Source organism: Tachyglossus aculeatus, chromosome 18 (assembly GCF_015852505.1).
Source record: "Tachyglossus aculeatus isolate mTacAcu1 chromosome 18, mTacAcu1.pri, whole genome shotgun sequence".
NCBI lineage: Eukaryota > Metazoa > Chordata > Mammalia > Monotremata > Tachyglossidae > Tachyglossus > Tachyglossus aculeatus.
Genome location: NC_052083.1, coordinates 9383617 through 9411161, shown reverse-complemented (window position 1 = coordinate 9411161; position 27545 = coordinate 9383617). Strand labels below are relative to the sequence as shown.

Sequence of the window (27545 nt, the reverse complement as noted above, 5' to 3'; positions counted from 1 at the left end):
ATACAATGCTACAATCCCATCAGACCTAGTCCTTGCCCCCCAGTCCAAAAGGGAGGGAGATTTTTAGGCCCCATTTTATAAACAAGGGGACCGAGACACAGAAAAGTGAAGTGACTTGCCCGAGGTCACCCCGCAGGCCTGCGGCCAAAGCGGGATTAGAACCCAGGTCTCCTAACTCCCAGTCCTATATTCTTTTCCATTACGCAACTCCGCTTCTCGGAAACTTTGTAAGTGCCGAGAAGCAAGGAAACAAAAGTGAAACCAGCTCCTGGGGTCACAACAAGAAACACCAAGCAGCCTGCCAAACTGGATGACGCCTGGGCCCGGGAGTCAAAAGGTCGTGGGTTCAAATCCCGGCTCCGTCTCTTCCCTGCTGGGTGACCGTGGGCAAGCCGCTTCACTTCTCTGAGCCTCAGTTACCTCATCTGGAAAATGGGGATGGAGACTGTGAGCCCCACGTGGGACGGCGACGGTGTCCGCTCCAATTTCCTTGTATCCACCCCAGCGCTTAGTACATTGCCTGGCACGTAGTAAGCATGCAACAGATGCGATTATTATTATTATCATTGTTCATAAACATGACAGCACAATATGTTTGTACATATTTATTGCTCTATCTATTTATTTTACTTGTACATATCTATCCTATTTATTTTATTTTGTTAGTATGTTTGGTTTTGTCCTCTGTCTCCCCCTTTTAGACTGTGAGCCCACTGTTGGGTAGGGACTGTCTCTATGTGTTGCCAATTTGTACTTCCCAAGCGCTTAGTACAGTGCTCTGCACATAGTAAGCGCTCAATAAATACGATTGATGATGATGATGATGATGACTGTGAGCCCCACGTGGGACGGGGACGGTGTCCGCTCCAATTTGCTTGTATCCACCCCAGCGCTTAGTACATTGCCTGGCACATAGTAAGCATGCAACAGATGCGATTATTATTATTATCATTGTTCATAAACATGACAGCACGATATGTTTGTACATATTTATTGCTCTATCTATTTATTTTACTTGTCCATATCTATTCTATTTATTTTATTTTGTTAGTATGTTTGGTTTTGTCCTCTGTCTCCCCCTTTTAGACTGTGAGCCCACTGTTGGGTCTGGACTGTCTCTATATGTTGTCAACTTGGACTTCCCAAGCGCTTAGTACAGTGCTCTGCACACAGTAAGCGCTCAATAAATACAATTGATTGATTGATTGATCTTTTGGAGCACACAGGGGGACTGGGTCTGTGGGTCCCACACTGGCCTTTTCGGCCTCGTGAATGGGCGAATTTAACTGTCAGTGGCGTCTTCTTCGAGATCGAAAGTCAATCTACGATTGAATGAATGAGGGAAAAATGCGTATCAATCAATCAATCAATCAATCGTATTTATTGAGCGCTTACTGTGGGCAGAGCACTGGACTAAGCGCTTGGGAAGCCCAAGTTGGCAACATATAGAGACGGTCTCGACCCAACAGTGGGCTCACAGTCTAAAAGGGGGAGACAGAGAACAAAACCAAACACACTGACAAAATAAAATAAATAGAATAGATATGTACAAGCAAAATAAATAAATAAATAAATAGAGTAATAAATATGTACAAACATATATACATATATATTGTGAAGGCCGCCTCTGAAATCCCGCTATCTGACCATAATCTCCTCACCTGCCTTCTCTTCCACACATCTCCTCCCGCAAATCTGTCCTGTTCCCTCACAGAGGCCGCCGACCTTTAGACCCCATCCAATTTTCTCAGGCCCTATTTAATAATGATGGTATTTGTTATATGTTTGTACACATTTATTACTCTCTTTATTTATTTTACTTGTACATATTTATTCTATTTATTTTATTTTGTGAATATGTTTGGTTTTGTTGTCTGTCTCCCCCTTCTAGACCGTGAGCCCGCTGTTGGGTAGGGACCGTCTCTCGATGTGGCCGGCTTGGACTTCCCAAGCGCTTAGTCCCGCCTGCGCCACTTGTTGGCTGTGTGACTTTGGGTAAGTCACTTAACTTCTCTGGGCCTCAGCTACCTCATCTGTAAAATGGGGATTAAGACTGTGAGCCCCACGTGGGACAACTTGATCACTTTGTAACCCTCCCCAGCGCTTAGAACAGTGCTTGGCACATAGTAGGCGCTCAACAAATGCCATTATTATTATTATTATTATTATTATTATTATTATTATTATTCCCCGCTTTGATTGTGCTTAATAAATGCCATTATTATTATTATTAGTCCAGTGCTCTGCACACAGTGAGCGCTCAATAAATACGATTGAATGAATGAATGAATGAATGAACAGGAGACTTTGATCAGTGTCAGCCCTCCTCAATTACAGGATCTTTGGCGAGGCTGCCGCCTATTCCTCATATAATCACTCATTCATTCATTCAATCGTATTTATTGAGCGCTTACTGTGTGCAGAGCGCTGGACTAAGCGCTTGGGAAGGACAAGTTGGCAATGTATAGAGACGGTCCCTACCCAACAGCAGGTTCACAGTCTAGAAGGGGAAGACGGACAACAAAATAAAACATATAAACCAAATAAAATCAATAGAATAAAAATGTACAAGTAAAATAAATAGATGCTGGTGAGTAGGGGGAGAGGAAGGAGGGGGCTCAGTCTGGGAAGGCCTCCTGGAGGAGGAGGTCCTCCTGGTCCACATTCCTCCTGCGTGGGGAATGTGTCTGTTTATTCTTATATTTGCAGTCTCCCAAGCGCTTATGACGGTGCTTTTTTTCATTCATTCATTCATTCAACCGTATTTATTGAGCGCTTACTGTGTGCAGAGCACTGGACTAAGCGCTTGGGAAGTACAAGGTGGCAACACAATCTGTTGTTAAGCCCTGCATACAATGGAGTCGGTTATGCTAAGCCTTTAGGGAAAATGCAGTCAATGCCGCTCCTGCATAGTGAAGTATGCAGCTAGGGTGGACAACAGCTCTGCACCCAGTAAGCGCTCAATAAATACGATTGATTGGATGAATGTATGAACGACTTGTCCTTCCCAAGCCCTTAGTCCAGCGCTCTGCACCCAGGAAGCGCTCAATAAATACGATTGAATGAATGAATGAACGACTTGTCCTTCCCAAGCACTTGGTCCAGAGGTCTGCACCCAGGAAGCGCTCAATAAATACGATTGAATGAACGACTTGTCCTTCCCAAGCCCTTAGTCCAGTGCTCTGCACCCAGGAAGCACTCAATAAATACGACTGAATGAATGAATGAACGACTTGTCCTTCCCAAGCGCTTAGTCCAGCGCTGTGCACCCAGGAAGCGCTCAATAAATACGATTGAACGTAAATACGATTGAATGAATGAATGAATGACTTGTACTTCTCAAGCCCTTAGTCCAGCGCTCTGCACCCAGAAAGCACTCAATAAATACGATTGAATGAATGAATGAACGACTTGTCCTTCCCAAGCGCTTAGTCCAGAGGTCTGCACCCAGGAAGCGCTCAATAAATACAATTGAATGTAAATACGATTGAAAGAATGAATGAACGACTTGTCCTTCCCAAGCCCTTAGTCCAGCACTCTGCACCCAGGAAGCGCTCAAAAAAATGATTGAATGAATGAATGAATGAATGACATAATAATAATACTGATGACATTTATTAAGTGCTCACTATGTGCAAAGCACTGTTCTAAGTACTTCCCAAGTGCTTAGTCCAGTGCTCCGCCCACAGTAAGCGCTCAATAAATACGATTTAATGAGTGAATGAACGACTTGTCCTTCCCAAGCCCTTAGTCCAGCGCTCTGCACCCAGGAAGCGCTCAATAAATACGATTGAATGAATGAATGAATGACTTGTCCTTCCCAAGCGCTTAGTCCAGAGCTCTGCACCCAGTAAGCGCTCAATAAATACGATTGAATGCAAATACGACTGAATGAATAAATGAACGACTTGCCCTTCCCAAGCGCTTAGTCCAGCGCTCTGCACCCAGGAAGCTCTCAAAAAATATGATTGAATGAATGAATGAATGACTTGTAATAATAATAATACTGATGGCATTTATTAAGCGCTCACTATGTGCAAAGCACTGTTCTAAGTACTTCCCAAGCGCTTAGTCCAGTGCTCCGCCCACAGTAAGTGCACAATAAATACGACTGAATGAATGAATGAATGACTTGTCCTTCCCAAGCGCTTAGTCCAGCGCTCTGCACCCAGGAAGTGCTTAATAAATATGATTGAATGAATGAATGAACAACTTGTCGTTCCCAAGCGCTTAGCCCAGCGCTCTGCACCCAGTAAGCGCTTAACAAATACAAATGAATGAATGAATGAATGAATGAATGACTTGTAATTCCCAAGCCCTTAGTCCAGGGCTCTGCACCCAGTAAGCGCTCAATAAATATGATTGAATGAATGAATGAACACTTGTCCTTCCCACGCTGTTAGTCCAGCGCTCTGCCCACAGTAAGCGCTCAATAAATATGATTGAATGAATGAATGAACACTTGTCCTTCCCAAGCTGTTAGTCCGGCGCTCTGCCCACAGTAAGTGCTCAATAAATATGATTGAATGAATGAATGAACGACTTGTCCTTCCCAAGCGCTTAGTCCAGCGCTGTGCACCCAGGAAGCGCTCAATAAATACGACTGAATGAATGAATGAATGAACAAATTGTCCTTCCCAAGTGCTCTGCACATAGTAAGCGCTCAGTAAATACGATTGATGATGATGATGATGATGATGCTCAGTCCAGCGCTCTGCCCACAGTAAGTGCTCAATAAATACAACTGAATGAATGAATGAATGAATGACTTATACTTCTCAAGTGCTTAGTCCAGCGCTGTGCAGCCAGGAAGCTCAATAAGTACAACTGAATGGACGAATGAACGACGCCCTTCCCAAGCGCTTAGTCCAGCGCTCTGCCCACAGTAAACGCTCAATAAATAGGACTGAATGAATGAACTTGTCCTTCCCAAGAGCTTAGTCCAGCGCTCTTCCCACAGTAAACGCTCAATAAATAGGACTGAATGAATCAATGAACGACTTGTCCTTCCCAAGCGCTTAGTCCAGCGCTCTGCACCCAGGAAGTGCTCAATCAATGTGAATGAAATAATGAATGAATGAATGAATGAATGAGTGAAGGATGAATGAATGAATGAACGAACGAATGAAGAACAAATGAATGAATGAATGAACGAATGAATGAATGAGTGAACGAATGAAGAACAAATGAATGAATGAATGAACGAATGAATGAATGAGTGAACGAATGAAGAACAAATGAATGAATGAACGAATGAAGAATGAATGAATGAACGAATGAACGAATGAATGAATGAACGAATGAAGAATGAATGAATGAATGAACGAATGGATGAACGAACGAATGAATGAACGAATGAAGAATGAACGAATGAACGAATGAATGAATGAACGAATGAAGAATGAATGAATGAATGAACGAATGGATGAACGAACGAATGAATGAACGAACGAATGAATGAACGAATGAAGAACAAATGAATGAATGAATGAACGAATGACCGAATGAATGAATGAACGAATGAATGAACGAATGAACGAATGAATGAACGAACGAAAGAATGAAGAATGAATGAATGAACGAACGAATGAATGAATGAATGAATGAACGAACGAATGAATGAAGAATGAATGAATGAACGAATGAAGAACAAATGAATGAATGAACGGACGAACGAATGAATGAATGAACTAATGAATGAACGAGTGAATGAATGAATGAACGAATGAGTGAATGAACGAACGAATGAAGAATGAATGAATGAATGACTGCACTAGGCCTGAGGGCTCGCCGCCGCAGTCCTGAGCAGAGCGCGGCGTGGAGGATTCTGGGACAGGCGGTTGCGCTGGGGGCCGGAGGGGGCGGGGCCGATGGGGGTGTGTGCGTGTGACGCGGTGACGTCACCAACGTCCGGCCGTGTCTTAGCCCCGCCCATCCGTGTCTTAGCCCCGCCCACCCGGGGCCGCCGCCAATAGGAGCGCGCGGCTCCGCCCTCCCTCTCCCTCCGCCCCCGCCGTCACGCGGCCCCGGCTGCCCGGCGCTCCCCCCCCCCCCCGAACCGAACCGAACCGAACCGAGCCGAACCGGGCCCCACCGGACCGGACGGGACCGGGCCGGGCCTGCAGGTCAGTCCTCCGCGGCCGGACCGGGCCCCACCCCCCCCCGCAGCAGGCCGCGCTCCGGGAGGGGCCGGTAGGGGAAGGGAAGGGGAGGGGAGGGGAGGCCGCTTCCGAGCCTCGGCCCGCCCCCCCCCATCCTCCTCCGAACACCTCCGAGCCCACGATTGCGGGGGAGACCTCCCCGGGTCTGGAGGACAGCCCTCCTCGGTCTGGGCGAGACCCCCCTCTTGGCTGGGTGAGACCCCCCCTTTTGGCTGGGTGAGACCCCCCCTTTTGGCTGGGTGAGCCCCCCCCTTTTGGCTGGGTGTGACCCCCCCCTTTGGCTGGGTGAGACCCCCCCCCCCTTTAGCTGGGTGAGTCCTCATCTTTGGCTGGGTAGGCCCCCCATTTAGTTGGGTAGGCCCCCCCTTTGGCTGGGGGAGACCCCTCTTGGCTGGGTGAGCCCCCCCCTTTTGGCTGGGCGAGCCCCCCCCCTTTTGACTGGGTGAGACCCCCCCCCCTTTGGCTGGGTGAGACCTCATCTTTGGCTGGGTGAGTCCTCATCTTTGGCTGGGTAGGCCCCCCTTTAGCTGGGTAGGCCCTCCCTTTGGCTGGGGGAGACCCCCCTCTTGGGTGGGTGACTCCCCCCCCCCCCTTGGCTGGGGGAGACCCCTCTTGGGTCTGGAGGAGACTCCCTGGGGTTGGGGAAGACCCCCCCCGGGGCTGGGAACCCCTCCCCCCTTGGCTTGGAGGAGACACCCCCCGCTTGGCTTGGGGCCCTCGTCCTGGGGCTGGGAGAGACCCTCCCGGAGCTGCCCCCCCCCCCCGGCTTGGGGAGACTCCCTCGGGGCTGGGGGAGGCCCCCCCCGGAATGGGGGAGACCCCTCCTGAGGCTGGGGGAGACAGGCTTGGTGAGACACCCCCCGGGCCTGGGAGATCTGGGCAAACATCCCAACCACTGTTTCGGAGGCTGAAAATTGCCCCGGTGGCTCCATCCCAGCCCCCCCTTGCCCCTTCCCCTTTACCCCAGGGCTTAGTGGGAAGAAGCCGGCTGGGTGGGAGGGAGGGAGGGGTGGAAGGAGGGATTATCCCTGGGTTTTCCGAGCTTCTTCACCTCCCATCAACGCCTGGATGAGAAGGCCCCGGGCTGGCCCCGTCCACCATCCCAGGCCCCTCGGGTGATGTCACTGTTTATCATTGCCTCATCCTCTCCCCAGTGCTTAGCGCAGCACCCTGCAGACTGTAAGCCCTCAGTAAAGACGATTGAATGAACGAGTGAATGAACGAATGGGTCGGAGGCGGTAGGCCGAGGAGGGAGACGGTACGTGACATCGGTCTGCCCCTCCGGTCTACTGTATTGGCAACTAAGCACGAGCCAGAAATCCAAAAATCTGACGATCCGGGGCGGATCTCCATGCAGAGACGGATTGAAAGTAGATGCAGAAGCCTGGACGTCCTCCCGGCGGGAACAGATCTCGGAGAGGTCATCTTAAACCAAGCTGGACAAATTGATCTCCGTTCTTTCCTTAAAGCTCTCCGAGGGTAGATTGTACTTGTGGTTCTCACGCCGATGGAAAGTTCTTCCTTTTATCTGACCAGAATCTCTCCTGCTGCTAACTTAAGTCCCTTTCCTCCCGTTTGGTCCTTAGTGGACACAGAGACCAACTGCCTTTTCCAGGTTCAGGCCCCGTAATTCATTTCCATCGCTTCCCTGTATTTTTCTTGTTCCTCTCTAGATTCTTGCCAATTTCTTCCCAAATGAAAAGAAATTAGCAGCGTGGCCTAGTGGATAAACGCAGGCCTGGGAGTCGGAAGGACCCGAATCCTAATCCCAGCTCTGCCACTTGTCTGCTGCGTGACCTTGGACAGATCACTTCACTTCCCTGTGCCTGTTACCCTCAACTATAAAATGGGGATTAAGACTGTGAGCCCCGTGTGGGACAGGGACTGTGTCCAACCCGACTTGCCGGTACCTACCTCAGCCCTTAGAACGGTGCCTGGCACATAATAAGTGCTTAACAAATGCTGTTATCATTGTCATCGTTATTATTATCATCAGACATTTCCAAAGGTGGTGACAAATACCGGTTCCAGGACTCTAATAAGGGTCTGACCAGTGCAGAGAAAAGTGGCAAAATCATATTTGAAAGAACATGAGAGAAATGTAGAGAGCCTAAAGATTACTTCACCTTCCTGTAAATTACCTCACCTTCCCAAGGCTCTCTGCACAGAGTAGGTGCTCAGTAAGTACCCTTGATTGGTCGCTAAGCAGATAAAATAGATGAATCGGGATGAGCGGAGTGAGAGGTCAGGGAAAACAGGTCCGTTTCGTCATCGTCCCCCGACTATAGCAGAGTTCCTGGATATAAGGGAAGTGTCTGGGGATGCGATGAGGAGGAGAATGGTGGAAATAGGGTGGGGGGCATTGGGGGACGGGAAGTACCTGAATTTGGGGAGTCTGAACACTGGATCCTTCTCCTTCCAGCTGCAGCTGCCGCATCCAGTCAGGATCATGTCCCATGAGAAGAGCTTCCTGGTATCCGGGGACGGCTATCCTCCCCCAAACCCTGGCTTTCCTGGTGCTCCCCAGCCCCCGGTGCCCCCCTATGCCCAGCCCCCCTACCCAGTGGCTCCCTATCCCCAGCCCACCTTCCAACCTGGCCCTTATGGGCAGCCAGGTTATCCCCAGGGTCCCCCCGGTCCTTACCCCCAGGGCGGTTACCCACAGGGACCGTATCCCCAAGGCCCGTATCCCCAGGGAGGATACCCCCAAGGTCCGTATCCGCAGGGCCCCTTCCCTCCTAATCCGTACGGACAACCTCAGGCCTTCGACCCCCAGGACCCTGACTGTAAGTAATGGGAAAAGCTTTCGGGGGGGCGAGGGTGGGGGAGGTGGGGTGGCTGGAAGCCGGAAGGCCTGGGTTTTGGTCCCAGCTCTGCCATTTGTCCTCTCCATGGCCTTAGGCAAGTCACTTAACCGCTCTCTGCCTCAGTTTCTCCATCTGCAAAATGGCGATAATAACTCCTGCCCGCCCCTGCTCGACACAAGGTTGAGATGGATAATGTGAAAGCGCTCTGGGAAGAGAAGGACAAAATAATTTCTGGGAAAGGGGCGAAGGGACGGCTAGAGAGGCCAAACGCCACGGAAGGAAGGGCGCCTGGGGAGCGGAACCGCCCCGGGTGACACCGGGCCCGATTCTCGGCCCCGACTCGCGCGCCTTGGCCGTGGCCCTGCCCTGGCGGAGTCTTCCTTCTCCCCTGCAGCCACACCGTTCCTCATCTGCCCAACTTCCTTCATCTCTGGGCCCTGTCCGTTCCGCCTCCCCGCCAACCCCCAACCTCTCTTTCCACTTCCCATCCCCCCCGCCTGCCTCCAACCCCCCGTCACGTGCCCCTCTCTCTGGGCAGCCTGCCTCGGCCGGTCCGATGCCAAGTCGGGCTCCCGCTCGGAGGGAGAGGAGAATGAGCGGGTTCACTGGCGCCAGCCCGTGTGCCCAGAGCCTCGGTTGAATTATACATTGGCCGTGAGGTGGAGGGGTGGGGTCACCACAGGCTGAGCATCCCTGCCTGACCCCTTTGGGGCTGGTCCATCCTGGAGCGGGGATGTTGAACAGCGGGGGTGGGCGGGGGGCCCTGGAGGAGAGGAAGTGTTGGAGGTTTAGGACTCTAGGCTATAAGTTCCTCATGGGCAGGGACGAAGTCTACCGACTCAGGTTGTACTCTCCCAAGCGCTTAGTACAGTGCTCCGCACCCAGAAAGTGCCCAATAAATGCCATCGATCGATTGAGGGGCTCTGGCTCTAACCTCTCTGCCCCAATCCTCAATCCCCCAGCCCCCGTGCATGGGAACTACCACGAGGATGCCCCGCCATCCTACTACGACAACCAGGACTTCCCCCCGACCAACTGGGATGACAAGAGCGTGCGCCGCGCCTTCATCCGCAAGGTGAGGGCCGCTGAAGGGGGGCCGCGCCCTGCGGCCGGAGGAGGGCTAGCCCTGGGGGAGACCCCTCCGCTGACCCTCCGATCCCCCCGCAGGTCTTCCTGGTGTTGACCCTGCAGCTGTCCGTGACCTTCTCCTTTGTAGCCATATTTACTTTTGTGGACGGGGTCAAGGGCTTTGTCCAGCGCAATGTCTGGGCCTATTACGTCTCCTACGCCATCTTCTTCGTGTCCCTCATCGTGCTCAGCTGCTGCGGGGATTTCCGCCGTAAGCACCCCTGGAACCTCATTGCCCTGGTAAGCGCCCTCTTCCCGGGCCCCCCTCCCCCCAATCCCGATCCCTGGCCACCTCCCTCTTCCCCTCAGGAAGCTCCGGGGGTGGGTGGGGATGACGGATGTGACCGTGGGACGGAGGGAGGGAGGAGGCCGGGGCCGTCGGTCCGACCGGTGCCTTCTGCCTCTCCCCCCTCAGTCAGTCTTGACCATCAGCCTGTCGTACATGGTGGGCATGATCGCCAGCTTCTACGACACGGACGCCGTCATCATGGCCGTGGGCATCACCACCACCGTCTGTTTCACCGTCGTCATCTTCTCCATGCAGGTGACGGGCCCGTCGCCTTCCCCAATCCCCGCCCGTTCCGGCAGCACCCGAGGCCCGGGACGAGGGAGGGTGGGAAGGGAAGGGTCTCCTCAGCGAAGCGGGCATCCCCGGGAGCCGGGTGGGGGAGGAGGAAAGCTCCCCGCGGGCCGCTGACCCCGGGCTCCCCGTGGGCAGACGCGCTATGACTTCACGTCCTGCATGGGCGTGCTGCTGGTGAGCATGGTGGTCCTGCTGGTCTTCTCCATCCTCTGCATCTTCATCCGGAACCGCATCCTGGAGATCGTCTACGCCTCTCTGGGGGCCCTGCTCTTCACCTGTGTGAGTCAGCGGGTGGGGGGCCGCCCAGGGACCCGGGAGGAGAGGGAGGCAGGGGCCGGGAGCGGGCCTGGCAGCAGCCTGGGCGGGCAGCCGGGCCTGACCGGGGGTTTTGCCTTCTCTTTTCCCCGCCGCGTGAACGGGCGCCTCCCAGTTCCTGGCTGTGGACACCCAGATGTTGCTCGGGAACAAGCAGCTGTCGCTGAGCCCCGAGGAGTACGTGTTCGCCGCTCTAAACCTGTACACGGACATCATCAACATCTTCCTCTACATCCTGGCCATCATCGGCCGGGCCAAGGAGTGACTCCTGCCCCCCGCCCTTGCTACTGGCACCTGAGCCAAGGAGGGAACGACCTCCCTCTCTTTCCTCTCCCCTTCCCCCTCCCCAGCCCACTCCTCAGTCTGGGTTGCTGCTGTTTGTGTCTGCACGGCCTGGCCCGGCCCCTTCCCCCCGGGGGAGTTTTAGGAGGGGTCTGTCTCTCACTCCCCCTGCCTTACCTCGGTTCCCAGGGCTCCCACCCCGTGTATATATTTGTGCATATTTATGTTTCTATCGAGGCTCTCGTTCCCCTCCTCCACCCTTGCACGGTCCATCCGGGCCTCAGTGGGAGCGGGTTCCCTTGTCCCCCCAGAGCGAGCCCTGCCCGCCCCCACCCCCTCTTCGTGCTGCATGGTTCCTATACCTCCCACCCACCCCTGCAGCCTTGCCTGCCCCAGGAACAGGGCGGAAGGGGCAGCCCGGACCACGAATGATGATCCAGGGGCCGGGCCTGCTCTCCCCTTCTCCACCCAGCCCAAAGCCAGAGCTTCCCTTGACCCCAGGCTGCTGGGCCCCAGGGGCGGCAGCTTCTCGCCCCTTCCCCTCCCGGACCGTGGCCCGGGGGGGACGGAGCTGGAGTAGGAAGGGATGGGGTGGCTGGCCTCTGTGCTGCCTTTAATAAAGCTCCTGTAGATGTGAGTGCTCTCTCTTTCTCTCTGTCTCTGTCTCTCTCTGCCCCCTCTTCCCCCCCACCACAACCACCCAGCCTGGAAACCTGATTTTTTGTTCGTTTGTTTCGGGGTCCCCCTGGAGATACTCGCCTGAAGAGACACAGAAGCAGACCCAAGGGCTGGAGGGAGCAGAGCTGACCAGAGCGGCTGGAGTTGGGACGATTTAATCCAGGAAGGCCACTTGAGTCACTCAGTCGTTTCTATTGAGCCCTTACTGCATGCAGGGCACTGTACTAAGCGCTTGGAAAGTACATGGCTGTTTAACCCGAGAAGGCGAGGCTTGCGGTCAAGAAGCGAGTTGGGATCCAGGCGTGACTGTGGGGCCTCCTGAGGTGGGAGAGGATTCCTGTCCTCCGGGGCAGGACCGGGAGACGGGGAGGGCCGTGGCTGGGAAACGGAGAGGGAGGGATCAGTCTGGGAGATGCTGCAGAAGAAACCGGCAGAATTTGAGGACAGACCGGACAGGGCAGGGAGCAAAGGAGGGAAGGAATCAGGTCACTTTTTAATATAGGAGCGGGGGAGGAGAAGGGTAGGGACTAGGGCCACCAAGAGGAGACGCCGAGCTTTATTAATTTTCACGAAACCCCAGTGTGGGAGATGGAGGCCGTAGGGGAAGGACAGATGGGGCGGGGGAGAGGGGAAGCGGGCTCCAGGGAAGAGGGTAAATTAGACTCCAGGGGAGGGATTGGCCCTGCGAGGTGAAGGGACGACGGTTAGGGTGAAGGTGATCCAACCTGCGGATGAGGATGGAGCCTGGAAAAGGAGAACAGTAGGGTGGTGGGAGAGGACAGGAAGGCTGCGGGAGAAGGGGGGTGGTGAATCAGTTTCTTTTAGGGATTCCGGGCCTGGAAAGGGAAGCAGCGTGGCCTAGTGTATAAAGCACAGGCCTGGCTTCTAATTTCAGCTCCGCCACTTAGCTGCCGGGTAACTCGGTCCAGTTACTTCATTTCTCCATACCTCAGTGTTCTCCGGTACAAAATGGGAATTCAATACCTCTTCTCACACCTACATAGGCCATGAGCCACGTCTGGGACAGGACTACATCCAACCAGATTAACTTGTATCTACTCTAGAGCTTAGAAGAATGCTTGACATAATAATGATGGCATTTATTAAGCGCTTACTATGTGCAAAGAACTGTTCTAAGCGCCGGGGAGGTTACAAGGTGATCAGGTTGTCCCACGGGGGGCTCACAGTCTTAATCCCCATTTTACAGATGAGGAAACTGAGGCCCAGAGAAGTGAAGCGACCTGCCCAAAGTCACACAGCTGACAATTGGCAGAGCTGGGATTTGAACCCATGACCTCTGACTCCAAAGCCCGAGCTCTTTCCACGGAGCCATGCTGCTTCTCCATATCATAATGATGGTACTTGTTAAGCCCTTGCTACGTGTTAAGCACCATCCTAAGCGCTGGAGTAGAGACAGGCTAATCAGGTATAAAAAGTGCTTACCAAATACTATTTTAAAAAACTGCTGAGGAGATGTTTCTCTTCATACCCAGCTCTTCCCTTCTTCATGTCCCCAGCCTAAGGAAATCAGCTGCAGCCTGGTTCTCAACAAATCTACCTACCATTCCCCTGGCCGGGGAGCCACTTGGCAAAGGTGCTGAGGTGGAAATGGACAGTCTCCTTGGGTCAGCAGATGAGAGAGAGGAAGAAAAAAAGAGAAATAGATATGGATGACGGGGAGAATAGAATAACCAAGGGGGGTGTGTGGAAGGTCAGAGCTCCAACCGTCCACTTGCTCTTCTTTCCCCACTCCTTGCCCTTCCCTCTGTGCCAGACTGAGGGCTGGGCAGCGTGCTGAACAACGGGGCAGGGTTCAGCCCCAGAATTTGGGCCAGAACCTACCTAACCCGGAATTCCCCTGGCGATCCAGCTGTCCATCCCCAGAACAAAGCCCTAGGGAGGAAGGGGGTATTAGGGGAAGCAGGGGTTTGCTTCACAGTTGCTTGAGCTTGCTTATTCCAGCCCAGTGGCATAAACTGAAAATCAGAATCCCTCACCCCACCCCAAGCAAGCCCAGGGATGGGGTCCACGCTTCCCACTTACTCCACAAACATGTCTTCTGGCCCCACAAGTGCCCTTCCCTCAGCAGTACTGATTAGCTGTGGCCCAGCTGGGCCGTGCGACCGGCTCTTAGGGCGAGGAGGGAGAGGGCTCTGACAACTTGGACCAGAGCCTCCGTACCCAATCCTGCAAGAAGCAGTATGTCCTACTGGATAGAGCACAAGCCTGAGAGGCAGAAGACCTGGGTTCAAATCCCTGCTCCCCCACTGCTGGGTGACCTCGGGCAGATCGCTTCTCTGTGACTCAGTCTCCTCACAGAGTGAGGATGAACTACCTGTTGGCCAGGCCCCTTGACAGTAAACCCCATGTGAGACGGAGACAGGAATCTGTTTGCATCCTGTCCACCCCCAATGCCTAGCATGTTCCACACATTGGTTACTGACACAGCCTGGAGAAGTGAAAGTGAAGGAGAAGATCCCACCAGGTTCTAGACTGTGAGCTCAATGGGGGAAGGAAATGTGTCTATTTACTGGTATGTTGTACTCTCCCAAGTGCCTAGTACAGCGCTTTGCTCACAGTAAATGCTCAATAAATAATTGATGAATGAATAAGAAGAACAGTCTTATCCTTACCCACCCTTTGGGGCAGTTAAGACCTAAAGCCAGGCATAGTATCATTCTGGGAGAAGAAGGAGGAGGCTACTAGCTCTGCCAATTGTCAGCTGTGTGACTTTGGGCAAGTCACTTCACTTCTCTGGGCCTCAGTTCCCTCATCTGTAAAATGAGGATGAAGACTGTGAGTCCCCCGTGGGACAACCTGATCACCTTGTAACCTCCCCGGCGCTTAGAACAGTGCTCTGCACATAGTAAGAGCTTAATAAATGCCATCATCATTATTATAATTATCATTATTACTAGACCACATACACCCACCTCCCCCGCCCCCAGAAACCCTAGCTTTCCTCCCATCCCCCTCCTCCCCCTCCCCACCAACACACCCCACGGCAGGGAGGTCTCCCATTGTAAGGTTTCCGGGAATCCTCATCAAATCCTTCGGCCCTCCCATCCTCCCTACTTTCACTTCTCTCTAGCTTTACTCTTTACTCTTCCTCACTGCAGTAGCTCTTAGAAGAGTGGGTCAGAAGCCTAGATTCTGAGGTCCAGGAGGAGACAGGAGGCTGGGGGTAGTTGTGAGCCGGGGGGGCGGATAAAGATAACAAAGCACTCAGTGTGGGAGAGGAAATCGCGGCAGTGACCTTGAAAACTGGGCTTTAGGAAAGGGTTGAGGTTCCAGATCCAGGCGACAGTTGAGGGGCCTGCAGCTTGGCTGAAATCAAGGCCAGGGCAGCAGAAGTCCAGAGGTGGTGGCAAGGTCAGGGAATTGAAGAGAAGATGAAAGGGTCTTGGGCTCTGAAGATAATAATAATAATAATTGTGGAATTTAAGTGCTTACTGTGCGCCTGGCACTGTACTAAGCCCGGGGGTGGAAATGTTCGCTACAGACCCTGTCCCAGGTGGGGCTCCCAGTCTCAGTCCCCATTTTACAGATGAGATAACTGAGGCCCAGAGATGCGAAGCGACTTCCCCAAGGACACACAGCAGAAAAGTGGCAGAGCGGGGGTTAGCACCCGTGACCTGATTCCCAGGCCCTTGCTCTGTCCACTACGCCAAGGTGGAAGGTGGGATCCAGAGGGACCTGGAGATGCAGAAATGGGGAGGGGGCTTCCGGAGACCTCCCCCTTGAGTGGGGGACGCCTCTGACCTCACAATGCACCGGGGCTTCTGAGCGTGATCACTGCCGCTCCTCAGTTCCACCTGCCCAGCCCGGGCCCGAGGCCCCGGCCCACTGGGCCGCCGCCCCTCGCCCCCACCCGGGAGCATGTCCCTGCTGACCAACTACGAGGGCCTTCGGCAGCAGATCGAGCGGCTGGTGAGGGAGAATGAAGAGCTCAAGAAACTGGTGCGGCTCATTCGGGAGAACCAGGAGCTGCGCTCCACGCTCCGGAGCCAGGGCACCGTACTCACCGCCGGGGCCGGGGCCGGGGCCGGGGCCGGGGTTGGGTTCAGTGGGCTCAGCGAGGCAGCCGGCCCGGCCCCCCAGGCCTCCGGCCGCAGGAACGTCGAATTCAGGGACAAAGGTAAAGCGGGGAGGGACGCTCAATCGGTCACTCATATTTGGTGGACAACAGCTTGTGCCTGGGAGTCAGAAGGTCGTGGGTTCTAATTCCCGCCCTGCCACTTGTCCGCTGGGTGACCTTGGGAGCCCACTGTTGCGTAGGGACTGTCTCTATATGTTGCCAACTTGTACTTCCCAAGCACTTAGCACAGTGCTCTGCACACAGTAAGCGCTCAATAAATACGACTGATTGATTGACTGAAGTCACTTCACTTCTCTGTGCCAGTTACCTCATCTGTAAAATGGGCATAAAGACCGTGAACCCTACCCGGGACATCCCGATTGGCTTTTATCTCTCCCAGCCCTTAGTGCTCAACAAATATCGTAGTTATTAATTATTATTATTATTATTCATTGAGCTCTTGCCGTGTGCAGGGCCATGGACTAAGTGCTCGGGAGAGTGCAACAGGACAATAAAGAGGCACAATACCTGCCCACGACGAGCTTACCGTCTAGAGGGGGAGACAGACGTTAATATAAAATAGACGCAGATATCGGGCGACCAGACGTTAATCTAACCCAGATGTTGGGTGACCAGGCTTGAAAGGGGCTCCTTGCTGCTTCTCCTCGTCCTTCCCCTTCCCTCCTCATCCCTCCTTCCCCTTCCCCACCCAACTGGGAGCTCCTTTCAGTGGCTCCTCTCCGGGCCCAGGCAATTTCCTGCCGCTGTCGGCGGTGCCCGTGTCGGACCCGGCGGCGGAGAACTCGGCGCTGACCTCGCTTCACCTGCCCGCGTCCAACAGGAGCCACCTGAGCAGCCTGCTGGCCACTGGGACCGACCCCGGACAGGCCCGACTCGCCCCCTCCGGGACCCGCAGGGATCCGAGCCTCGGTGCCGCCACTGCCGCCTCCCCCATGGGGGGTGGGGGGCGGACGGGAACAGGTGACCGGGGGTGTGGGGAGGTGGGCAGGTGTCAGGAGGAACAGGTGTCGAGGGACGCAGGGGAACAGGTATCGGGGGGTGGGGGAGAACAGGTGTCGGAGGGGTGTTCAGTTCAGGGAGAGACGGAGACCACTGGGAGAGAGTGTCGATGGGGACACAGCGGGCTTCAAGTTAGAAGGCGCAACTCGAAAATAGTAAAAGGAAGGACCCCTGAGTCCAGGATGGGGGTCTGGATGGGGTGGACGCCAACACCGCTAGCCAGCTGGGGAAACTCCGAACTCAATCCTTCCTTGCTGATGGCCTATGCATTTGTTTGCTTCAAATAGGGATGTCCATGAGCTCATGTCCCTCTATCAGGATGGCCCAAAATATAAAGGTCTTTCTCAGTGTAATGTGACTCTTAATGGAGTCTCTCTTTTTTGGCCGCGGGAGGGGAAGGGGGGCCCGGATCCCAGTACTTCTCAGTAAATCACAGACCTTCCTGTGGAAGAGTCGTCCTCTGTCGTGAGCCCCATGTGGGGCGTGGAGTTTGTCCAACCTGATTAGCTTGTATCTACCTCAGAGCTTAGCACAGTGCCCGGCACGTGGTAAGTGCTTAACAAATACTGAAAATAAAAAATTGGACCTAGGGTCCAGAGCCTTAGGATCCCCTAAGGGTCCCCTAAGAACCCCAAAATCACTTGTTTAAATTCCTAACCTTAGCACATAGAGAGTTTTACCTTAAATGAATAAATGGAGGAGTATAGAGCTCAGACTAATTAACTGGGCAGATGGCAGGACAGTAAGAGGCTTAATTTCAATCCAGTGCTCTTATAAACCGCAGCTCCATTCTGTTCATCGCCTCAGCCGCTCAGTCACCCATGGGCTGACCAGTTTCAGAGGTTTCTATCTGAGGGCCCTTTCACCACCCCCATCCCCAGTGAAGTCTAAGATTTTACCCTCCCAGGAGCTAGATAACTCATCTGTAGAGAATCCAGCCTCTCCTTGGGTCTGGTGTGGAGGAGGGAAGGGTGGGGAAGGGAAGGAGGAGAGGGAGGGAAGGAGGAAGGGAAGACCTGGTGGAAAGCTCCATCCTCGTCCCATCAAGTTTCTTGTACTGACCTCGTTCTCTCCCCCCACGATTCCTTTTCTCTCTCTTCTCCAAACTTGTTCTCCCCTGCCGCTGTGCTCCGTGATTCCTTTTCCCTTCCCATGGCTAACGGCTTCAGGCTCCAAGCCGTCCGTGGGCTGGGACACCTCTCTGGAAGCGGAGTCCTTCAACGCTGCCTTCCTGGGCTCCCCGGTTCTGACCTCCACACCTGTGGGCGCCTCTGCCATTCTGGCTCCCATGCCTGCCCCCATCTCCACCTCCCTCTCAGGCCTCCCCTTCGCGTCCTTGGACGGTTCCCGGCCCCATTCCCAACCTCCGGCCCAGGGCCATTCCCAATCCCAGGCTCCGGCCCCTGCCCAGTCCCAAGGCCAACTTGAAGCCCAACTCGAGGCCCAACACGACCTCCAGGGTGCCGCTGCCCCATCGCATATGGCGGATACCTCACGGAAGAGCTTCCTGGAGATGGAAAGAAAGATGGCGCACAGGAGGTCTAGCAAGTTTCAGGATCCCTCCAAAGGTCAGACCTCTTTCCCCCCACCGCCTTCTTCTCTCCAGGCCGTCCTGCCCCTCTCAACCCCCTCAGGTGCCCGGCAAGGATCTGGAATCGGGGCAAGGAGCATCTCTGCCCTCATCGTATGGCCCTGGAGGTCCAGAGCCTGGTTCAGATTGGGACTTGTTTGATCCAGATACCCTAGGGGAGCCCCGGTTGACGGGGAAGATCAACGTCCGCAACGAGGAGCGGCATAGCCTAGTGGATAGAGCACTGTCTGCTGGGAGGCCTCGGGCAAGTCATTTCACCACTCTGTGCTTCAGTTCCCTCATCTGTAAAATGAGGATTAAAACCGTGAGTCCCGTGTGGGACTCGGACTGTGTCCAGACTGATTAACTTGTATCTACTCCGGAGCTTAGTACGGTGCCTGGCACATAGTAAACGCGCAACAAATACCCTAAAAAAAAATTCCAGGCGTGGAGATCCCGGAGATGTCAATTAGCGCTCAGGCCCCCGTCGGTGGATCTGGGGGTCTGATTCGGTTTGGGATCCCAGACCAAGGATGACCCTGATCAGGAACTTCTCCCCTCGGTCAGGGACTACATGGGGCTGAACCATCCTCAGACTCCCAGGGAGGGAGAGAGGGAGGACACTGCAACTTTTCCAGCTTCCTCCCCTCTCCTATTGTTTATCTTTCTAATTTCCTGCCCCTTTCAACTCTCTCGGTCACTGACAAACTTGTCCCTTTGTCCCCATTGCCCCCTGCCCCGGTAATGACCGTTGATCAGCCCTACCCCCACACCCCCTCTCCAGACTCAAAGCAGCTGACCTGGGAGCGGCTAGTGGGGGAAATTGCCTTCCAGCTGGACCGGCGCATCCTTTCCAGCATCTTCCCCGAGCGGGTGCGGCTCTACGGTTTCACCGTCTCCAACGTCCCTGAGAAGATCATCCAGGTCTGACCCCGACCCTCGCCTCGGCGTTCTGCCTCCCGCCCCACCCCAGCCTCCAACGGTGCCAAGATCGTCCGGTCGGGACTCTGTCCTTGGGCTCCCTCGGTACCCGGCAGAGATCAGGAAACCAGCGGCCGGATAATGTTTAGCTAGTTCCAATCCATTGGGCGTGAAACGCGTGTGGCCTCCCTGAGGCAAGCCGTTCCTGTGGAGACTGAGTTGGGACAATCCAGATTGCCCCTGGAAAGGTGGGGCCTGTCGGGCGCCTCTCACACCCCCAAAGAGCCCAAACCCATAGGACGAGGGAGGGAAACCCAGAATCCAGACATTTCCCGGAGTCCGGGGACTGCCCGGATGCCCTATCTGAGATAGAATCAGATCCTCTCTAAAATACAAGGAACGGCGAACACCTCCAAGTTTCCACTCCCCCAAAGCCCGGTCCGGCCGCCTGATTCCATCTCCCCCCACCCTCAGGCCTCTTTGAACCCCGTCACGCGCAAGCTGGACGAGGAGCAGTGCCAACTTCTGACCCAGCGCTACGTGAGCGTCATGAACCGGCTGCACGGCCTGGGCTACGACAGCAAGGTGCACCCGGCCCTGACCGAGCAACTGGTCAACACCTACGGCATCCTGCGGGAGCGGCCCGAGCTGACGGCCTCCGACAGCGGGGCGTACAACAGCATGGACTTCCTGAAGCGCGTGGTGCTGGAGACGGTCCCCCCTGGCCTGCTGACCGACGCCCTGCTGCTCCTCTCCTGCCTCGGCCAGCTCTCCCAGGACGACGGCAAACCCATGTTCATCTGGTGATGCGCCCCGACTTTCGGCACGGTCCCCGAGGAAGCACTGACTCCTTTTCGAGGCTCCGGGAAGCTTATCCATGGCCCTGACCCCCTGGGACCACCCACTAGGCACGGCCCTTGGGTCCCTCCCAACCCACCTCGGGGAGCCAATAAATGATTGCTCTCACAGGGGCTGGGAGTCCAGGCTCCTGGCTCCTTTCCTGGCTCTGCCCTAGTCTTGCAGTGGATTCAGTCCTCACTGCCAGTCCAAAACAGCAACCCCAGTCCCAGCCGCCAATTTTTTTTAAACTTGGAAAAATCCATATCCTACTAATAAGTGTGACATCATTTAGGAGGTCCGCATAAATATCAAGGGAATGGAGAGGGCCCGAGCAGAGTAACTGGATCAGGTCTGTGCCTAAGCATTTTTGATGGACAATAGGATGGGCAAAGGGGAACAAGGAGAAGAGAAGCTGACGTAAATGGCAACTTGTGCCCTCTCCTCCGGCCCGCCCTCTGTGCTGTTTCCAGCTGAGCCGTAAGTTCGGCAGTAAAGGAGAGCGAACGGCTGACCCTGGGAGGGAGAGTTGCACCTCCCCATCAGAAAAAGAGCAAGGGGATCCTCGCTCGGACGACAAGATTGGATTTTTGCTCCCATACCACTTGTTCCTTAGAAGAGCTTCTGCAGAGAGAGGTTGGTGTTGACGCGGCGGTTCCTCAAAATGGGGAAGGAGTTAGCCTGGGTCACAATATCCCGAGGATATTGCCACACCACGGGAGAGGGGACAGCTGGGAGGGTGGAGGGGGTCGTGAGAGCCACGTAGGGGATTCGGGGCGGATGCCAGGGGCCTGGCATCCTGGCACTCAACTGGCTTTCCTTCTTCCCAAGCGGCCACTTCACGCCCCTGGCTTCTCTTCATGAACCTTCCCCGCAGAGGACTATAGGAGCTGAGGCAACCCATGAAATAAACCCCCTTCCCCAGGCCCCTAGGCCGGTGGGAATCAGAGGGCACTCGCCTCCAGCCCACTTCTTCGCTGCTACTCCTCCAATACTCTGGGCGCCCTTCGGCCTCAAGGAGAGACGGAGACGTGAAGAGAAAGACGGAAGGAAACTGGAAGGGGGGAAGGCTGTGGAGCAATAGAACAGTTAATGCTACCGTCTGAGGAAGGAGTGGATGTAGGTGTGGAGGGGGTGACACCCCCTGCCTTTCCTGCCACCAGATGGGAAGTTCCCTATCCTAACCGGGACCCTGTTACATCAGCAAGTGGTAGAAATAAAAACTGAAACCGAAACCAGTGACAAGCAGCTCTGCCTCCAGATGAAAGTGAAATGTGAGAGGAGGAGAGGTGGAGGGAGAATGTGGGTGTGTATGTATGCGTGTGTGTGTGTGTTTCATTCATTAATTCATTCGATCGTATTTATTGAGCGCTTACTGTGTGCAAAGCACTGTACTAAGCTCTTGGGAGAGTACAATAGAACAACGAAAAAGACACATTCCTGCCCATAACGACCTCACGGTTTAGAGGGGGAGGCAGACATTAATATAAAGAAGTAAATAAATAAATTACAGAGGCATTTGTGCTGTGGAGATGGGCGGCGGGATCAATAAAGGAGCAAGTAAGGGAGCTGGAGAAGTGGAGAGGAGGGCTTAGTTAGGGAAGGCTTAGAACAGTGCTTGGCACATAGTAAGCGCTTAATAAATGCCATTATAATAAGGCTTCTTGGAGGAGATGTGCCTTCAATAAGACTTTGAAGTGGGGGAGAGCCATTATCTGTCTGATATGAGGTGGAAGGGCGTTCCCGGCTAGAGGTGGTTGTGGGGGAGAGGTTGGCGGTGAGATAGATGAGATGGAGGTACAGTGAGAAGGTTAGCATTAGAGGCACGAAGGGTGTGGGCTGGATTAGAGTAGGAGAGTAGTGAGTTGAGGTAGGAAGGGGCAAGGTGATGAAGTGTTTTAAAGCCAGCGATGAAGAGTTTCTGTCTGACTGTTTTCCTCTGTGGTGCAGCTCAGGGCCCACCTCAGTGTTTTTCTTTCATTCATTCATTCATTCAATCATTTTTATTGAGCGCTTACTGTGTGCAGAGCATTGTAGTAAGCGCTTGGAAAGTACAATTCAGCAACAGGGACAATCCCTGCCCACAACGGGCTCACAGCCTAGAAGGGGGGAGACAGACGTCGAAACAAGTAAACGGGCATTGATAGCATCAATATAAATAAATGGAATTATACTCATATACACATCAGAACAAGTAAAACAGGCATTAATATAAATAAATAGACTTACAGGTATGTACATATATACACAAGTGCTGTGGGGTGATGATGATGGCATTTATTAAGTGCTTACTATGTGCAAAGCACTGTTCTAAGCACTGGGGAGGTTACAAGGTGATCGGGTTGTCCCTCGGGGGGCTCACGGTCTTAATCCCCATTTTCCAGATGAGGTAACTGAGGTACAGAGAAGTGAAGTGACTTGCCCAAAGTCACCCGGCTGACAATTGGCAGAGCCAGGATTTGAACCCATGACCTCTGAGTCCAAAGCCCGGGCTCTTTCCACTGAGCCACATTGGGAGCAGGGCAAAGGAAGAAAGTCGGCTGGGTGATGGGGGGGGGAGCTGAGGAAAAGGGAGGCTTAGACTGGGAAGGCCTCCTGGAGGAGGTGAGCCTTCAGTAGGGCTTTGAAGGAGGGAAGTGTGATTGGCGGCTTGTTTTAATGGTATTCTTTAGACATTTGACAGGTTGGACACAGTCCCTGTCCCATGTGGGGCTCGCACAGTCTAAGGAGAAGGGAGTAGGATTTAATCCCCATTTCGCAGATGAGGTAACTGAGGCCCAAGGTCACCCCACTTGGGAACCACACTTGGCTTTGCTGGGGACCAAATGTGGCTCTTAAACTCGGGAGGCCCTTAAAACTGCCACCAAGGGCCTCCTGAACCCCATTCACTCATTCAATCATATTTATCGAGCGCTAACTGTGTGCAGAGCACTGTACTAAGCGTTTGGGAAGCACAAGTTGGCAACCTATAGAGATGGTCCCTACCCAACAGCGGGCTCACAGTCTAGAAGGGGGAGACAGACAACGAAACAAAACATATTAACAAAATAAAATAAACAGAATAGTAACCATTCCATTCCCTAACTATCCCCATGTGAGGTGTGACTAAGTTCAAGCAAACGCTTAGTGATATGCAGGCTGGTTTGAATGCCTTTAAAATATTTTTTATTTTCCAAGATGAGCACGTCCCACTGCAATTTGTTACCTTAATGATTAAAAACTTCTTTCAGCAACGTCCACTGCCTTGGAAAAAAATGGGCTCTTGGCAGGCTCTCTCATGACCAATTTGTAAATTGATTAAATTCAGAGCCAAGGAAAACAGACCTTGTTTAATAATCTGCAGTTTCGAGGGAGAGGAAGAACTTTTAGTTTCAAAGACGAGTCCGGCTTGGCTACAAAGTTCAACAAAGTGGCACAGCAGGACACCGGCCTCAGTGTAAGGGCTCCGTAATCTGGTCATGGTTTCCACTGCGCTCCTTTCTGCTGTAGCACTGCGGAAGTATAACAGAATAGTCTTCCTACAACATAAATCTGGTCTAGGAAAATATTATTAACTATGATTATTGTCTCCGTTAAGCACTCACTCTGTGCTGAGCACTGCTTTAATTGCTGGGGTCCGGTCAGACGCAGTCCCTTGTTCCACACGGGGCTCACAGTTCAAGTCGAAAGGAGAACAGATATTGAATCTCCATTTTACAGATGAAGAACCTCGATCCCCTGGCTGGAGCAAGTTGAAGCGGCGTGGCTCCGTGGAAAGAGCCCCGGCTTGGGAGTCACAAGGTCGTGGGTTCTAATCCTGCTCCGCCACCTGTCTGCTGGGTGACCTGGGGCAAGTCGCTTAACTTCTCCGTGCCTCAGTTCCCTCGTCTGTCAAATGGGAATGGAGACTGCGAGCCCCACGTGATTACCTTGTATCTACCCCAGCGCTTAGAATAGTGCTTGGCACATAGTAAGCGCTTAACAAAGACTATAATAATAATAATGATAATTAATAATATTTTCCTAGACCAGATTTGGCTTGGAAGTCAGAGGACGTGGGTTCTAATCACAGCTCTGCCACTTCATTCATTCATTCAATCATATTTATTGAGTGCTTACTTTGTGCAGAACACTGTACTAAGCACTTGAGCACTGTACTAAGCGCTTGTCTGCTATGTAACCTTGGGCAGGCCGCTTAACTTCTTTGTGCCTCAGTTTCCTCATCTGTGAAATGACGATGAAGACTGTGAGCCCCACGTGGGACAACCTGATGACCTCGTATCTCCCCCAGAGTTTAGAACAGTGCTTGGCACCTAGTACGCGCTTCACAAATACCATCATTATTATTAAGAAATGGTTGTGCGTATGTATACATGCACATGGAGTGTTGGACAAAGTGTGATGCAGCCTCAGTCTTACCATACTGTACCGATCCAGACAGGACCTTGGGGTCCTTGGTGGTTTTGCAACGTTACAGTGTTATGGGTTTTTTTAAGCACTTACTATGTGCCAGGCACTGTGCTAAGCGCTCAGGTGGGTACAAGTAACTCCGGTTGTACACAGTCCCTGTCCCCCGTTGAAGCTCACCGTGTCCATCCCCATTTTCCAGATGAGGCCACTGGGGCCCAGAGAGGGGAAGTGACTCACCCAAGGTCACACAGCAGACAACTGGGGGAGTCGAGATTAGAACCCAGGACCTTCTAACTCCCAGCCCCGCTCTCTAATCATCCCAGCTCCGCCAGTTGTCAGCTGTGTGACCTTGGGCAAGTCACTTCTCTGGGCCTCAGTTCCCTCATCTGGAAATGGGGATGAAGACTGAGAGCCCTGCGTGGGACAACCTGATCACCTTGTGTCTCCCCCAGCGCTTAGAACAGTGTGTGGCACATAGTAAGCGCTTAACAAATACCATCATTATTATTATTATTATTATTAGGGAAGGCTGCTTCTCTACAGAAGCAGCGTGGCTCAGTGGAAGGAGCACAAGCTTTGGAGTCAGAGGTCATGGGTTCAAATCCCGGCTCCGCCACTTGTCAGCTGTGTGACTTCGGGCAAGTCACTTCACTTCTCTGGGCCTCAGTTACCTCATCTGGAAAATGGGGATGAAGACTGTGAGGCCCCCGTGGGACAACCTGATCAACTGGTAACCTCCCCAGCGCTTAGAACAGTGCTTTGCACGTTGTAAGCGCTTAATAAATGCCATCCTTATTAGCACATAGCACTTAATAAATGCCATCATTATTATTGTTATTATTATCCTGCTTCAATATCAGCGGCCACGCCCCATCCGCTCGTGGCCCCCGGTTGGCCACGATCAGACCACGCCCCTCCTACCCCCATTGGCCACGCCCCAGGCACGCCCCTCCAATTGTGTGCCCTCCTATTGGCCAGGCCCCGTCCCTGGCCACGCCCCCTCCAATTGTGTGTCCTCCGATTGGCCAGGCCCTGTCCCTGGCCACGCCCCTTCATTGTCTGACCCTGTTCCCTCGTTGGTCACGCCCCCTCCCCCCGCCCAAGGCCACGCCCCCTCTATTAACGTGAGCTGATTTGCCACGCCCCTTCACGGTCTGTCCCGTTGTTGGCCACGCCCCTCCAATTGTGTACCTTCTTATTGGCCCCCTCCCCGCCTGTGGCCACGCCCCCTTCAATTGCGTGTCCCTGGTTGGCCACGCCCCGTCCCCGGCCACGCCCCTTCACTGTCCCCCAAGCCCTCTCGTTGGTCACGCCCCCTTTCCCGCCCACGGCCACTCTTCTTCGACGTGTGTGCCCTCCGATTGGCCACGCCCCGTCCCAGGCCACGCCCCTTCACTGCCTCCAAGACCTTCGCTAGCCACGCCCCTTCCCGCCCGTGGCCACGCCCCCTCGGCTTGTGTGCCCTCCGATTGGCCAGGCTCCGTCCCTGGCCACGCCCCTTCACCGCCTCCAAGCTCCTCGTTGGCCACGCCCCCTTCCCGCCCACGGCCACGCCTCCTTCAACTGTGCGCACCCATTTGGCCACGCCCCTTCACCGTCCCCAAGCCTTCTCGTTGGCCACGCCCCTCCCCGCCCACGACCACGCCCCCTTAAAATTGTGTGCGTCCGGTTGGCCACGCCCCGTCCCTGGCCACGCCCATTCACCGTCCTCCAGCCCCGTCATTGGTCACGTCCCCTTTCCCGCCCACGGCCACGCCCCCTCAACGTGTGTGCCCTCCGATTGGTCACGCCCCGTCCCAGGCCACGCCCCTTCACCCCAGGCCCTCTCGTTGGTCGCGCCCCCTTCCCGCCCACGGCCACTCCCCTTCAACTTGTGTGCCCTCCGATTGGCCACGCCCCGTCCCAGGCCACGCCCCTTCACTGTCTCCAAAAACCTCGTTGGCCACGCCCTTTTCCCCACAAACGGCCTTCAACTTGTGTGCCCTCCGATTGGCCACGCCCCGTCCCAGGCCACGCCCCTCCAGTGTCTCCAAGCCCCTCATTGGCCACGGCCTTTTCCCGCCCACGGCCTGCAACTTGTGTGTCCTGCTGTTGTCCGGGCCCGGTCCCTGGCCGGTGTCCGTCCCTCCCTGAGCCCCCTCGTTGTCCCCGCCGCCTCCTCTTCCTGCAGCCCCCCCCTTCCCCCCGATGAGCCCCCTGCCCTGCCCTGCCCTGCCCTGCCCTGCCCTGCCCTGGCCGTCCTCCCCCGGGCCCTGCCCTGGCCGTCCCCCCTGGGCCCTGCCCTGGCCGTCCCCCCCCCCCGGGCCCTGCCCTGGCCGTCGGCGGGCAAGGGTCAGCCCCGGGGGCGGGACTGGTCACCGAGCAGGGGCCGGGCTGACCGCGGCCCGCTTGGGCCGCCCGGGCTCAGGCACCCACTTTTCTTTCACTTTTCCTTTCGGCTTCCTCCTCCCGCCAGTAAGGACCTCGTCTCCAGGCCTCGCCGCCCTATTCTCCGGGGTCTCCGGCCTTCTCAGGTACCCCCCCGCCCCCAATCGGGGGTCTCCCCCCACCCCCTCCTCCCTGACCCCACCCTAGGGCCGCCCGCTCGCCTTCGCCCCTCCGGGGTCCCATCCGTGAGGCCCTGACCCTCGCGACGCCCTTGTGACCTCCATTTCTAATAATACTAATGGCATTTATTAAGCGCTCACTATGTGCCAACCACCGTTCTAAGCGCTGGGGAGGTTACAGGGTGATCAGGTCGCCCCTCGGGGGGCTCCCAGTCTTCATCCCCATTTTA

The 27545-nt window shown here is 54.4% G+C and overlaps 2 protein-coding genes across 5 annotated transcripts; both read left to right on the top strand.

The window, feature by feature from the left end:
- Positions 1–6063: 6063 nt before the first annotated feature.
- On the top strand, positions 6064–11913 carry GRINA (glutamate ionotropic receptor NMDA type subunit associated protein 1). 3 transcript variants are annotated; one of them, XM_038760468.1, is made up of 7 exons: positions 6064–6125; positions 8584–8947; positions 9931–10043; positions 10136–10336; positions 10512–10640; positions 10815–10958; positions 11110–11913. In XM_038760468.1, exons 2-7 carry the CDS (start codon positions 8611–8613, stop codon positions 11257–11259), a joined length of 1074 nt encoding a protein of 357 aa, XP_038616396.1. In that variant the 5' UTR covers positions 6064–6125; positions 8584–8610; the 3' UTR covers positions 11260–11913. The 3 variants fall into 3 exon arrangements, with proteins under 3 accessions (XP_038616396.1, XP_038616397.1, XP_038616398.1); XM_038760469.1 differs by lacking the exon at positions 6064–6125 and adding an exon at positions 6306–6354; XM_038760470.1 differs by lacking the exon at positions 6064–6125 and adding an exon at positions 6540–6556.
- Positions 11914–15796: 3883 nt separating this feature from the next.
- SPATC1 (spermatogenesis and centriole associated 1) lies at positions 15797–21613 on the top strand. Of its 2 annotated transcripts, none has more exons than XM_038760467.1 (6): positions 15797–16092; positions 16783–16962; positions 18222–18620; positions 19407–19546; positions 20018–21016; positions 21212–21613. In XM_038760467.1, the coding sequence occupies exons 1-5, from the start codon at positions 15834–15836 to the stop codon at positions 20348–20350; spliced, it is 1311 nt and encodes a 436-aa protein (XP_038616395.1). In that variant the 5' UTR covers positions 15797–15833; the 3' UTR covers positions 20351–21016; positions 21212–21613. The 2 variants fall into 2 exon arrangements, with proteins under 2 accessions (XP_038616395.1, XP_038616394.1); XM_038760466.1 differs by having other exon boundaries at positions 16783–17013.
- The last annotated feature ends 5932 nt before the right edge of the window (positions 21614–27545 follow it).

Excerpts from the sequence above, each read along its gene's own strand:
- GRINA (XM_038760468.1), top strand. The coding sequence starts at position 8,611 with ATGTCCCATGAGAAGAGCTTCCTGGTATCCGGGGACGGCTATCCTCCC. Across the intron at positions 10,044-10,135 it reads GCCGCGCCTTCATCCGCAAG|GTCTTCCTGGTGTTGACCCT; the intron begins GTGAGGGCCGCT and ends ATCCCCCCGCAG. Across the intron at positions 10,959-11,109 it reads GGGCCCTGCTCTTCACCTGT|TTCCTGGCTGTGGACACCCA; the intron begins GTGAGTCAGCGG and ends GGCGCCTCCCAG.
- SPATC1 (XM_038760466.1), top strand. The coding sequence starts at position 15,834 with ATGTCCCTGCTGACCAACTACGAGGGCCTTCGGCAGCAGATCGAGCGG. Across the intron at positions 18,621-19,406 it reads GTTTCAGGATCCCTCCAAAG|ACTCAAAGCAGCTGACCTGG; the intron begins GTCAGACCTCTT and ends CCCCCTCTCCAG. Across the intron at positions 19,547-20,017 it reads TCCCTGAGAAGATCATCCAG|GCCTCTTTGAACCCCGTCAC; the intron begins GTCTGACCCCGA and ends CCCCACCCTCAG.